Source organism: Ochotona curzoniae, unplaced genomic scaffold, assembly GCF_017591425.1.
Source record: "Ochotona curzoniae isolate NIBS_2020 unplaced genomic scaffold, NIBS_Ocur_1.0 scaffold_2476, whole genome shotgun sequence".
Lineage (NCBI taxonomy): Eukaryota > Metazoa > Chordata > Mammalia > Lagomorpha > Ochotonidae > Ochotona > Ochotona curzoniae.
This window is the reverse complement of record NW_024467095.1, coordinates 3,883,005-3,895,520: the sequence shown is the minus strand read 5'-3', so window position 1 is coordinate 3,895,520 and position 12,516 is coordinate 3,883,005. Positions and strand designations below refer to the sequence as shown.

The 12,516-nt window shown below is 46.2% G+C and overlaps 1 protein-coding gene across 17 annotated transcripts in view; it reads right to left on the bottom strand.

Annotated features, from left to right (window-relative positions):
• Positions 1-10,318, bottom strand: part of CADPS2 (calcium dependent secretion activator 2) — a 357,764-nt gene extending 347,446 nt beyond the window's left edge. For 13 of the 17 annotated variants that reach the window (XM_041002127.1, XM_041002128.1, XM_041002133.1 and 10 more), the window contains exon 1: positions 9,892-10,318. In XM_041002127.1, the coding sequence (XP_040858061.1) occupies positions 9,892-10,227 (336 nt within the window). In that variant the 5' untranslated portion in view covers positions 10,228-10,318. The remainder of the gene's footprint in view (positions 1-9,891) is intronic. The other 4 variants (XM_041002144.1, XM_041002136.1, XM_041002132.1 and 1 more) reach the window with 1 other exon arrangement.
• Between the last annotated feature and the right edge of the window lie 2,198 nt (positions 10,319-12,516).

Here is a 12,516-nt window from a genome sequence, read left to right as displayed (position 1 = left end):
AAATCTGTTACTATACCAGAAAATCTAGAAGCGACCATTTTTCTGCAATCAATTATTGTAACTGAATCTGAAGTAAGAAGTAAGGCTAGCAGGTTCAAGAGAGAAATGGGGCAGATACTGGAGAAGCCAGTGAAGCCCCACCACATAGCTGAGTACCCAAAATCAGGTCCTTCACTTGGGACCCACGTCCTCTCCTGGAAGGAAGCAGGTAACGGGTGCCAAGAGTGTGGGTACCTGCCACCTGCGTGAGACATGGGTATGGAGTTCTGGGGCCCTGGCTTTGCCCTTGCCCTAGCTGTAGATTGCACTTGGAATGAATCAGTGGTTTGGGGAGAGATGAGGAAAGAGGAGGGAGAGAGAGAAAAGCAGAAAGGTAGAGAGGGAATTGAGATAAACAAATTTAAACTTTACAGGTAAACAAAAATCTAAAATAGGGTTTGGAGAAAAGTTCACACGTGAATTCATTCAAACATCCAATTTTCAAATAGTTTATAAACCGAAAGCAAATCAAAAACTCTAGAATAAGATCAAAATGTTTCTTATCATTCCTTAAAATTAAACCTGTGCTAATGAAAGCCCAAAACAAAGTGACAGACTTTTCTCCTACAAATATAGGTACAAAAAGTAAACATTGAAAATACAGAGAATTCAAAATTAGAGGCATGTAAAAAGCAAATATGACTGGAAAATTAGAAACCAAGTAATGTGGCACATGATGAAAACAGCCACTGCTGATCTTTTATCCTCAAGATAAAAAAAGGATTATTTAAACAATAACTAACCCCTATTCTATTAATTGGTAGAGTACCAATGTAAAGTTTAGTTAAGCTTAGACCAAGACCAACACAGTTATGAGGGCAGAGATAAATGTCCTGAGCATGTTAATGTGTATGCCGATACATAAAATGGAAGACGCACAGGTACTGGTTAGGATCGGCCAAAAGCCATCACTATCAGCTGATGATTCTACCATCTACCTAGAAGATCTAGAGAAATCAATTCTAATTAGATCAACTGTAGATCATCCGTAACATGCAAAATTAAAACATTTCATTCTTTGCACAGTCTGAAGATACATTAACAATAACAAAAGCATAACATCTGAATATAAATATACAGACCTTAATGAAAACTACAGAGCATTATAAAATCACAAAAGGCTTCACTAAAGAAAGAAATGCCATATTCTTGTAGTAAGATATTCTCCAAAAAGTAGACAAAAAATGACAACATTTAATATGGGACATGCCCATGTGGCAGACACCAGTGAGCACTTAAAACACATCGTCTCATTTAATTATAAACAATTTCATGAGGTCTTTATCTTCATTTTACAGATAAAGCAGCAAGGCCCCAGTAAGACACCTTACTCACCACGCCATAAATGAGCAACACCAGTTGGGAGGAGAGGGAGCTAATACCACCAGAGCGTAAAACATGTAATGAAGTTACAATAGGAAAAAATAGATTAAAGCATTAAACAGATGTAAAATGAAATATAAAGAATCTATATTGCTAAATATTATACCTAGAGATCATTTCTAGTTGCTTTAATCTCCGTTCTCAGAACGCTGAGCAGTGTTAAACTCACCTACCAGGGACTCAGTAAATGTTAATGAATTGACAAAGGAAATAAAATGATGAAATTGACCTTAGAACTTAGTAATAGAAGCCAGCATTGTGGCACAGCCAGTAAAGATGCCAGCTGAGACACAGGCATCCCATGTAGTTTTCTGGCTGCCCTACTTTCAATCCAGCTCCCTAACAGCCTGGGGCAAACAATGGAAAACAGCCCAAGGGCCACCCACCCACACAGAGGAACCTGATGAAGTTCCCGCTTCCTGGTTCCTAGCTTCGGCATTTAGGAATTCTCAACATCTGGGAAGTGAACCAGCAAATGGAAGACTTTTTTCTGTCTTTCCCTCTTTAAATCTGTTATTGAAAAAAATAAATCTTTAAAAAAACTATTCACAATGAAAATATTCAAAAATTAGGCTACAACAATTTAGTCACTTGGAAAATAAATTCAACACCTTGCCTCAAAATTTCATTTCAGATAGCTAACTGATTATCTAACTGCTTAAAAAGGACATAGGAAAATATCAAAGGATGGTTAAAAACAAACAACCTTCCACAAAGGAATATAGCCATCAACATATTATTGCGTTCATGTCAACTATTAGTTAAACCAAGATCTCAACAGGAAAATAGAAGGATATTAGATCATAAGCATGTGCCCACATATGCAAATTTTATCCTGAATACTATCTAAAAAGCAATAGATTACAGCTACTGGAGTAGCAAAGATAGCCTTTAAATTGTTCAGGTCCTTCATCCCAGTAATAATTCCCTGGTAAAAATCCATCACCAATGTGAAGGGTATAAAACAAAAATACTGGGCCCAGTGTGGTAGCCTAGCAGCTAAAATCCTTACTTTGCATGTGCTAGGATTCCATGTAGGCACCAGTTCATGTCACAGCTGCCCCATTTCCTACCCAGCTCCCTGACTATGGCCTGGGAAAGCAGTGGAGGATGGCACAAAGCCTTAGGATCGGCATCCACATGGAAGACCGAGAGGAAGCTCCTGGCTTCAGATCAGCTCAGCTCCAGCCATTGAGGCCACTTGGGGAGTGATTCAGCAGATAGAAGATCTCTCTGTATCTCCTCTCTAAATCTGCCTTTCCAACAAAAGGAATCTTTATATAAATATATTTAAGGTATAAAGTTTACAAAGAAACATTATAAAGTTTTAAGAAACACAGAAGCAGCTTTGCCCATCACTGTAGATGACTACCAAGCATGAACCAACAATGGAACCCATAAAAGTGGAGGTCTTTCCCTACTGCCCACGTATCAACAGATTTGTGGAGATCAGAGAAAAATATCAACTTTACAAGCTTTCAGAAATTTCTTCATTAAAACAAGTGTGGAACATAGTTTGTGTTTACAAACCCAGCACATGCGTTACTATCGCATACACCGAGGAACAGCATGTCTATCAAAGAGTCCCAAAGCCTGGAATTTACTCTTCACTGGGCATTCCTCAGAATCGGCTCCAACTTACCAGACCAGTTCTTATTCTTCCCAGTTCATTTGGAATGGAAAGCAACACACACGGTCACCTTCAGAATCCAATATTTATTCTCTTTTGCCAAGGTACTGATCTATCCTGACTTTCATAATGAATAAATTACAACTTCCAGTGTAATTTAATAACCTCCAGCATACCACTTAATTAGGGACCTTTTAAGAGTTCTAAACAAATATGCACTGGCTTCCCCACTGTATTGACTCAGGGAACTTCTGAGTATTAAATGTCCTTTTTAGTTCCTTGCTTAAAGTATTCCTATTATCTTTACTTAATATGGAATACTCATTGAATTACTCAGCAGTCTCATTTTTGCAAACATTTTCACCTGGTCTGCGTGAAAATAGGCAATTTTCCTGTAGCTTCTTCAGAACAGTGCTTCTCAACCTTGACTGTGCAATGAAATCACCCGAGAAGCATTAAAGCATACCCCCAGAGGCTAACATAATTAGTCTGGGGTACAACCTAAATAATGGGAATTTTTAAAAGCTCTCCAGGTGACTCCAATGTGCAGCCATCAATAGGAACCATGGGCTTCACTTTGTCAAAAACATCAGGGGTTTGGGAGTTGGCCTGCTGGTTAGAAGGCCATTTGATACATGTACATTCCATAACCGTAATGTCAAAGTCCCAAACACACACCTGACTCCCACCTCCTGCTAACACATGCCCTGGGAAGCAGCAAGTGATGGCTCAGACACTTGGCTCCCTGCCATCCACCAAGGAGACCTGGCCGAGTTTGTGGCTCCAGCCTGGTCCAGTACCAGCACAGACAACTGGGAACAGAACCAGTAAATGGAACTCAACCATAGTGGTCAGCTAATGTAATTTAAAATTTGAATACTCTTCAGACACTAAAGAATATTTCATTTGCCCCTCTGATATCTTCATAATCATTAGGCCTTCCCTACCCTAAAAACTGAAAGAGCAGTATCATGACTGTACAACCCAGCTCTTCCTAAAGAAGGGTGTCCCTAATTTGCAACACGAGGAAAGACCACATTCCGAGGTGGTCAGCCTCACCAGCAAATGACAACTGGTAGGATTTTCCCTTCAGAAATTCCATACTTTCTATCCTAGCACTTAGCTTCTTTCGTTTACAAAGTCATTAACAATTTTACAATGAGCTATGCAGGACAGCACGATGGCTCAATGGCTAAATCCTCACTTGGGAAGTGAACCAGTGGATGGAAGATCTTTGTGTTTCCTTCTCTCTTTAAATCTGATCTTTCTGATAAAAATAAACCTACCTTTAAAAAGGAAATGCGTGCTGTGCATCTTGCAAGAGTACAAATAAAGGAAGCTGCCTTTTCCGTTAAAAACAAGGTGAAAGGGAAACTTAAGAGGGAAAGCACAGAATTAGCATAGTTTATATCAATTTATATAAGCAGCCATCATCTATCAAAATCATGGCTAATTTCTCAAAGAAGCAAATGCCAATATCACTTAATCTGAATTCTCATTAGCACAACTCATTCTACCAAATTAAGTGCTGTGGCCTCTAAACGCCCCCTTGAGCATTAGCCAAAATAGCTGAAGTGACAAGTACTTGTCCCTGTGACATGGTTTTACCTCCAGTCTGGAGCTTTACTTTCTTGTGAGGCGTCCAACCCTGTCCCCTTCGGGCAAGGTATTCCCTTGCTATTAAAAGCAACAAACAACTGAACCCATCCTTCCCATATCGCTACCATAATGTACCAATGACAGGAACACGTGGATAAACAATCCCAGCTTCCACATGGAGCTGCTTTCTAGACCTTTCACTGGATCTACTTAAAACCTGCAGGCAAGAGAAAGCAAGGCATTCTGTGGGGCTTCCACACTGCTCCCTTGTCTTTGTGGGTTGGCAATGGGATCAGGAAAGCATCACTTTGCAGCCAAGATATCTATCCAACACTCATCACCATTTTTCTGGTTGTCTTTAGGATACTAGGGTGACCCCGGAGCACTGGTTCAGCAAAAGAGTAAACAATTTAACTTGGCCTATAGATTGTTTTCATTTCTTCCTAAACCTCAAGTTCTGAGACTTGACAACATACAGTCTAAAGGCAATCCACTATGCTAAGAACTTCTCAGGCAGGAGTGGTTTCTTAAGCAGTTAAAGCATTATGGCATCTAGCATAAGAAAAGTCATTTGAGGCCTTTGTAAACCTGCATTTCATTTCTAGTAAAACTGGGGCTTCATTGCAGCTTGGAGATCTCCTATATTTTGGTAGGATTTTAAAAAACAAGAGCAAAGTGGCTCAAATCCTCCCCTTCAAGCACCAGGTTCATGTCCTGGTTGGCTTGGGAAAACAGTAGATAGCCCAAGGCCTGGAGACCCAGCACTCATGTGGCAGACCCTGAAGAAGCTCCTGGCTCCAGACCGGCTCGGCTCCAGCCTTTGTTGTCATTTGGGAGGTGAACCAAAGGATGGAGATCTTTCTGTGTCTCCTCTCTGTAAATCTGATCCGCCTTTCCAATAGAAACAAGAATTAAGAAAAAGGAAAGACACCACTGTTCCCCAACAACCCCCCCAAAAGGAAATTACAGCTTCCCAAGGTATTAACCCGAGTAATGAAGTGAGTTAAGTTAGTCTTTCTCCAAAATGCACAATACCTGAAGTACTTTGCATTTTGAATGAGAAGCGGGAGGGAAGTTAGAGTACCTGCATATTCATAATGAGACACATCTTAGGCATAAAATCCAGGTGCAAACATGTATGCTTCACACACTGCTCATGCACAAAGCCTGAAGGTAATTTTACACGAAGATTTTCATTGCACCTGTGCTTTGACTGCTATCCATCAGATATGAAAGTTTTCATTTTTGGCATCAGGCTGGTAATCAGAAAGTTCTGGATTTGGAAACATAGTGGATTTTCATATTATAGATACCCAACATATTACTACAACATTCATGGGAAACGAGTGAAGGCACAAGCTCACTGTGTGTTTTCTCACCCAATATCAAGTCCCCACAATGCTCTCCTGCAGAGCGACTGTAATGAAGACGTTCACTTTCTCACCATGCGCAATTCACTATTTCTACACATCTCTCAAACTCAATTATCAAAGTTCTGTACGTTGATGAGAGTTATCATTCTATTAACGAGTTTAATAAGACACATTAAAGATCATTACAGTGGCAACACACACAGGCACACACAGGATGGGAATAAGCATACTCAAAATTCCTGGATATCTTTATAGCCTTTTAACGCCTTCATCATTTCCAGGTTAAAAATTTAATAGTCCGCTCCTTTTCAACATTTTATTTTTATTAATTAGCCATAACACAAAAACAATGCATAGAACAGTCAGACTAGAAACCTACAGACTCTGGCTAAGCAAAACAATTGGCATTTTAAGTCAACCATGTTCAATGCCAAGCATCCCTCAGAGCGTAGACTTGCAGTCAGTAGCCACATGTAGGAGTAAACGCACTTAAAATCTCTTCTATGTCAGTCACTATGCTTATCAAAATCTCCATAGCTGCCAATCACCAATGGACTTTTGGGATTTTTGCCTCCAGGGCCTCAATGTTTTCTGGAACTCTGACGAAGATACTGCCTTTATTTAGTAATATTTGATTTTCTTGATTGGTTACTCTTCTTTCAACACTGATCTCCCATTTAATCAATAATCTAGAGCCATTTAAAGTTTGTAATCTTCGTTAGCCTTATGATAGGGCAAAGAAATCCAGTTAAAGAAACAAGGTTGAGTCCCAAGTTGTTTTGACAGCTTGGTTACTCCATCCTTGTAACATCCCTGTGGTCATGGACACCTTCACTCAGGAAGTGTGATCACCTGGAACAGAGCTTTGTCAAAGTGTGCAGTCCATGACCAGCCCTAGAATCGTCTTACAGCCATGAATCACAGGGTCTAACCAACACAAGCAGACCGGCTCCTGAAGGGAAATGTTCTAACCGAAAGGAAAGCAATGCATCTTTCAGTTAACTGTGCCTTGGTGCTCTTTTCTCAGACAGCTCATGGACACAAACTTCTCGCTGGATCAAGCATTTCAGCCAAGTGAAAAAAACAAGCAGCGGAGTGTGGCTCAGCTCTGGTTCGCTGCCGGCACTAACACTGAATGGGCCGGATTGAGAGGGAACCTCAATCGTGACCTCTAGGGTCAAGACAGCTCTCATCTTCATGGTAGATCTCCACTCAGAAAACCAGGACCCTCAGATCTCCATTCTGGAGTCTAAATTCTCAAAGGTGGGAGGAGTGTGCCTCAATTTGCATTTCAATAACAATTTAAGTGATTACACCTTTTTAAACTGAAGATCTGACTACGAAAACACATGGATTAGTGATTTTGAAATGATTTTGTTACTCCTTTTATGTCACCCAACTGTACACTTCCAGACGTAATCATTGGTTGTGCTTCAAATTTACACGCACACAGAGAAGTTCCTATTTTACTCCGCCCAGAGGAAACCCCTGTTGCCAAGACTTTCTCCAGTTCCCTTGGGCAAGTAGGGTGCTACAAGAACTTTTTATCAGCAAAAGTGAAAGGAACCTTCTGAATTAGGTAGATTCAAGTTGTAATGGGATTTCTCCCTTAATAAAAAAAATTTGCATAGTAAACCTTACTGTATGTCATGCCATCAACATTTAAAACACAAAAGTCCAAATATTTTTGTTAGAATAAATGCAGTTTGCTTCCTTTTTGTAGTTTGGGATCACTTTTGGTAATGCCTGGACAAATGCATAAGAGTCTCCGCAGCAGTATTGTGAATGCACCTGCTTGTTAATTCAAATGATTTCTGGGAAAGCAAACATTTCTATTTAAACACGATGAGTCAGAAAGAGCTGTACTATTTGAACAACCGACAGAGTCCGCTTCATTAGCAAGGTGCAACAAGTAGTCCCAGAAAACAAACACTGATACACAGCTTTGTTCCAGAAGCATCATCAAGGAAAAGGTTTCAAACAAACAGGCTCTCAGTTTTCCGTAACATTTTTATTAACCTTCATAGACTAAAGCAGCTTACATGCAATATGAATGGTAAAAATGGAAATGGTCTGATATTCCTTAACTTTATAGGGATTCATGACACAACATTTCTGGGAAACAGACTGGCCCTCAGTTTAGGAATGCTACTCAGGTGACAGGCCCCTGTCCTCAGGTCCAGAGGATGCAATGGCAATAGACTCACGAGCCACAGATCAGGGAGCCTGCCAGCGATGAAACAGGCTCACAGGGACACAGCGAGGCTTTCAAAACGGACTGGAAGGACTGGTTCCAATTGTGCCAGCTGCTTTGGAATCAGGAAATGCTTCTCCCACAGAAGGAGAGGTTCAGAGGACCCCAGCCTCTCCAGCATGAACACTCCAGAACCATATAAAGGGCCTGGCAGGTAGGGGTCACTGAAGGACCTGCACCAGGAGCTAAAGCCCTGGCCTTCACAGTAAAGCGCCTCGGCGACGCTTCCAGAGAATGAAGGCTCCAAGGTAGATACTGGGGTTGTTTCTGCGCTCACAAGTTGGGCAAGACCTGCCTACTTAGAAAGGTAAGTAATAGTCTAGTGCTGTTAGCTACGTGTGGCTTCACAGGTGTACGCTTGTCTTCAAACGCAGTGAACTGTGTAAGTATGCACAGCTGTTTACCTGCCAATCCTACCTCAATTTAAAAAATAAGCTAGGGCTGGAGCTGTGGCACATCATGCGAATCCTCCACCTGAACCGCTGACATCCCTTATGGGGGCCAGTTCGTGTCCCTGTTTCTCCATTTCCAATCCACCTCCCTGCTAACGGACTGGGAAAGCAGAGGGCAGACCAGTCCTTGGAACCTGCAGCTGTGTGGAAATCAGACCACAAACTCCAGGTTCCTGCCTTTCAATCAGTCTCAAAAAGCTTCACTCGCTAAAGTTCGTATTTCAGGAAACAAGCATCTGTGCGCCCAGAAAACCCTTGAGCAAACGACAATCTCCTTACGTCCCCACGTCTTGTCACTAACGGCGCCACCGCAGACTTCCACGGGACCTCCCAGGCTCCGCACCCAGGCCCCGCGGCGGGTCCGAGTTCCTAGACCTCCTATTGCAAACACTTACCCTGTTAACCCTCTGACACAACCTCGGGCGCTGGGGTCGTGCTCTGAAACTGAAATCTGCAGACAACACCTGAAACTACTTCTCGGTTGACAACCACAGGCAAGCCGGCCAAAAGCATTTGCTATGAAGGAGTTAGGCAACCACCCTTTATTTGCTTTATTTTTCATCAACACTGCGCTTCATTAGGCCTGAGAAGGGCAAGAAGTACCCACGACGGCCCCTCTGCAAAACTGCGTGCCTCCTTCTGTCTGCTGTGGACACCCCGCGGGGACGACAGTACGGGAAACTCAGCAGCCCAACTTGGCGTTTACTCACCCGGGACCATTTGTACCCTTCCTTCTGGCGAAGGTGTCTCTAGTTAACAAAGCGCTCCGACTGCACCTGCCTCACCCAGCTGCAGGCTGACCCCCACCCGCATCCACGCCTTCCGCAGCTCCCCCACCTCTCCGGTGCATCTCACGGGGATGCACCGCGGCTGTTACAAAATCAAAGTTGCTCGGAGTTGCACGCTAACCCGGCCAGAACCCAGCCGGCGGGGAGCAGCCGCAGCGCGGCCGGAGACTCCCGTCGCTCTGGGGTCTTGGGGACGGAGAAGCAGAGGCAGGTTTGGGGGGTGGACAAGGGGTGTCCCCGGGCAAAAGTATCGCGCGGCACCCCCCAAAGACTAACCGAGAAGCAGTGTCCTGCGTTCTCGCAGAAGGACGGTACCCGGCGCTCTCTCCCCGAGGGAGAAGAGGCAGCAGCAGGCACCGGTCCCGGGACTCACCTTCTGCTGCCGCCGGGCCATGTCGGTGGGCTGCTTGGCGTTGAAGGGGTACGCGATGCACCTCACCACGAAGACGTACAGCTGCAGGCGGATCCTCCGCTCCTGCTCCTCGTCCAGCTGCCGTTCGGGCTCGTCTCGCCCCTCGCTGAGCACCGAGGGGCTCGGGCTCACCGGTCTGGCGGCGCCGCTGCCCGCGCGACCCGGAGCGTCCCGCCGTCCTTCCCGAGCCGGGGCCGCTGGCGCTCGCTGGGAGCCGCCGGCCGCCACCAGCACATCGCGGCTCTCCTCTTCCAGCCCCTCGTCGGACTCCTCCTCGCTGGAAGACGGGTCCAGCATGGTGCTCGGGGAAGGGGAGCCTCTCGGCCCCGCGGCGGGTCCGAGGGCGCCGCGGGACTGACGGCAGCGGCCGCAGAGCGAAAGGGAAACTGGCCAGGGCTTTCCGGACACGTCGAGTTAAGAGACCCAGAGAGGAGCGTGTTTTTTCCTGCCGCCAGGGCGCCGGGGGCGGGCAGGAGCCGGGCGGAGGACGGAGAGCGGCGGGGGGAAGCCGGGGAGCCGCCGCCGCCGCTCTGGAATAGGCGGAGTTAGGGGCGGGGGGGACGCGGGGTGCGCGCCCCGGCGTCTGAGGAACTGGCCGGCCCGCGGCACGCCGGCCCCGCGCTCTTTAAGAGCCCGCCGCCGGAGACGCAGCTGCGGGCGCGGCGCCCGGGCGCAGGTGGGGAACCTGTGGCGCCTACAACAAGCAACACGTGGAAGGGAATGTGGAGGAGCGCGGCGCGGGGCCGCGAGTGCGCGTGCGCGCTGCCGCCTCAGCCCCGGGCTGGGCGCTCCGCGGCCTGGCGCGCCCCGGGCTGAGGCGACCAGGGCTGAGGCGACCAAGGCTGAGGCGACCCCCGGGCCGAGGCGACCGCGCGGGAAGCAAGCGCGGCCGGCGCGACCCCAACCCCCGCCGCCGCCTCTCCGGAGAGCTGCCTGGGCAGCAGGGCACGGGACCGCCGTCCTCCAAGCAGAGGTTGGTCGAGAGCGTCCGGCGCAGCCCTCAGCCCCGGACCTGCCCGCCAGGTGGAACCTGACACTCGGGGTGGAACGTGACCGAGCGCGGGAAAGTCGGGGCTGCCGAGGAGACTTTGGAAGTGTCTGCGGTTCTATTGGGCGCTCAGGCCAAATTATAGTCAGGGGCCACAGAAAATAAGTAAATCTCACACACACACGTTCTTGTTGAACTATTCCTGCAGACCCTCCAGCGAGACACATTTTTACATTTGGGAAGTAACACTCCGATTCAGTTCCAACATGAATCGATCATTTTCTAGGTTGGGATGCGATTAACCCGAAGCCCACTGTGTGGTGCGGTGTTTGTCAGCCAGCGGCGTTCCCCTCGGCCGAGCCCGCGCACCCGGGCCACGAGCCGCTCGCTCCCGGGCCGGCTCCAGCGCGGCTGCACCTGACCCCGCCGGAGCACATTGCTCAGAGCCGCCCAGCCCTTCGTGGGATGCCGTTTCTTGTGGCAGTCCTGACACGGGCGGGATAGGCAGAACCGAGCATCCAAGGCCCCGGGTGGAGCGTGCAGAGGGAGGTGTGCGTCGTGGCGACCTGGGGGAGTGACAGGAACCAATCCAACGGTGGTCAGCCCTGAGCTCGCCTGACCCCTGGCCGCAGGGCACCTTTCTAGCTTTCCCTGACGTCTTCCGTAATAATGTGCGCATGAGACTCCCTTTCTGCACTTAACGGGCAGGCTCCCTTCGTGGGGAACATGACAAGGAGGCATTTACTCCAGGTGAGCTGTGCTTGTTTGTGGAAGGGCCTGGCTTGGGAACCGCTCCCCCCACCGCCCAGCAATAAAAGGTTTCCACTAAGGTCATGGCTGCCAACCAACAGCCTCTGGCCAAGGACTAATAATGCATGTCAAAAACTAAGAGATATTTAAAGACAATGTTTTAATTTCGGCCAGACAGTAAATGGCAATCCTATTGCTTGAAGTTAGAATGTGAAATGCTTACACAAAAGCACATTGCAAAGCCTGTGAAGTTAGTGTGCTTAAAACAGCCTTCTCAGTCAGGTGCTGGTGCAATTGCTCTTTGTTCCTCGTATGGCCCTAAGCTCCTGACGCATGCTATTTCCTGTCTTAGTGTCAGTGCCATTGTAAACATAAGGCACCAAAAACCCAGAGACTCCTGTTTTCTCAGGTTCTTAAACAGCTATTATTAGAATAAAAACAGTGCAGCCTTCGAGTTCCAATTAGTGACTTTTGAACTATAATTTGCTTTGTAGTTATGTGTAATTTTTGTACTTATTTGCTTTGCTAATAAGTCAACATATTATATAGATAACCATTAAACTGGTAACTTCAAAAATTCAATTCCTGGGAACACAACAGTACAACTTAACTAAAACAGCTTTATTGCTTTTCCTATTCTTCCCATGGAGGGTATATTATTTCAGACCCTTATTGATAAGAATACTTGATGTGATTATTAACTAGCTTTCTTATTAAGAATTGTTATCAACTTAAAGCTCTACAAGCCTTGAGATTCCACAGGAAAATACATTTTAAAGAAAGGATTTGTTTTCTGAAAAGCAGATTGTCAGAGAAAGAGAGAGGGAGAGATCTTCCATCCATTGGTT